Source organism: Dasypus novemcinctus, chromosome 15, assembly GCF_030445035.2.
Source record: "Dasypus novemcinctus isolate mDasNov1 chromosome 15, mDasNov1.1.hap2, whole genome shotgun sequence".
NCBI classification, from domain to species: domain Eukaryota; kingdom Metazoa; phylum Chordata; class Mammalia; order Cingulata; family Dasypodidae; genus Dasypus; species Dasypus novemcinctus.
Genome location: NC_080687.1, coordinates 105,479,198 through 105,480,630, shown reverse-complemented (window position 1 = coordinate 105,480,630; position 1,433 = coordinate 105,479,198). Strand labels below are relative to the sequence as shown.

Here is a 1,433-nt window from a genome sequence, read left to right as displayed (position 1 = left end):
CTAACACTTTCCAAAATACACCGTTTTGCTTATCATTTTCCTTACAGCCTCTTTTATCTGCTTGTTTCTAAGACTGTAGATTATAGGATTCAAGAAAGGAGGAACTATAGAATAGAACACAGATGTGATCATGTCATGAATTGTGAGTGAGTTGGAGGTTGGCTTCATATACTCAGCAACACCTGAGCCGAGAAAGATGGTCACCACGAGGATGTGAGGGACACAGGTGGAAAAGGCCTTTCCTCGCTCTCCTCTGGTTGGAAACTTGAGCACAGTAGAAAATATATGAATATAAGACATAATTATGAAGGCAAAGCAGCCACCATCAATAACCACCACAGAGATAAAAATAGAAATTTCATTGCTTATGGTGTCAGAGCAGGAGAGCTTCAGTAGAGAGGGGACATCACAGAAGAACTGATGGATCACATTGGACTGACAGAAGGTCAGCTGGAATGTGTTTCCAGTGAGGAATCCTGCAAAGACCACACCACTGAGTAGGGTGGCCAGAGTCACGTGGACACAGAGCCAAGGGGTCATGATCACAGAGTAGTGGAGGGGTTGGCAGATGGCCACATAGCGGTCCCAGGCCATGATGGTGAGCAACAGCAGCTCTATGTAAGCAAACCAAAGCACTAGGAAGATCTGAGCTGCACATCCTGCCATGGAGATCACCCTATTGTCAAGCAGGAAGATGACGCATGCTTTGGGTACTGTAACAGAAATGTAACACATGTCCAAAGCAGAAAGATTTCTAAGGAAAAAGAACATGGGGATGTGAAATTTCTTGTCAAGGGTGGTTACTGTGACAATGAGAAAGTTGCCCATCAGGGTTGCCAAGTACATCAGAAGGAATAGCATGGTGTGCAAGGCTCTGTACTCCCAAACTTCAGAAAATCTTGTAAGCAGGAATTCAGTCACAGGGGTAGAGTTGGGCATCTTTGAGAAATGTACTTTGGACATCAAGAGAAAATGGAGAAACAATGTGAGGGAAAAAATTAACCTAAATGTATCAGCTGATATTTATCCAATTTTATTATCTGAAGTTCATACTAATTAGTAGGAAGGAACATAGTGTTGCTTCAAGCTCCTTTATTCTTATTCCTTCTGTGTCTTACTTCCAGGGTAGAGTAGAAAGTAAACAAATTTCATAGAGACAGGTAAGAGATTACTGGCACAGGGGGTAGGGTGGGATAATCACTTAATGAGAGCAGAGTTTCTCTTTTAAGTGATGGAAATGTTGGGATTTTGATGATAATAGTACAGTATTTTGAGTGTAAATAATATCAGGGAATTGCACACTTAAAATGATTCATATAAGGAATTTTTAGTTGTTTATATGTTGCAATAAAAAGTACAAAAATATTTTTTAAGAGCATGTAATCATGTTTGGTTAATTTTCATCACATAGCACATACTAGCAGAAAAAGTGG

The 1,433-nt window shown here is 40.3% G+C and overlaps 1 protein-coding gene across 1 annotated transcript; it reads right to left on the bottom strand.

Annotated features, from left to right (window-relative positions):
• Positions 1–939, bottom strand: LOC131272935 (olfactory receptor 14C36-like). Its single transcript, XM_058276869.1, has one exon. It carries the CDS (start codon positions 937–939, stop codon positions 1–3), a length of 939 nt encoding a protein of 312 aa, XP_058132852.1.
• Between the last annotated feature and the right edge of the window lie 494 nt (positions 940–1,433).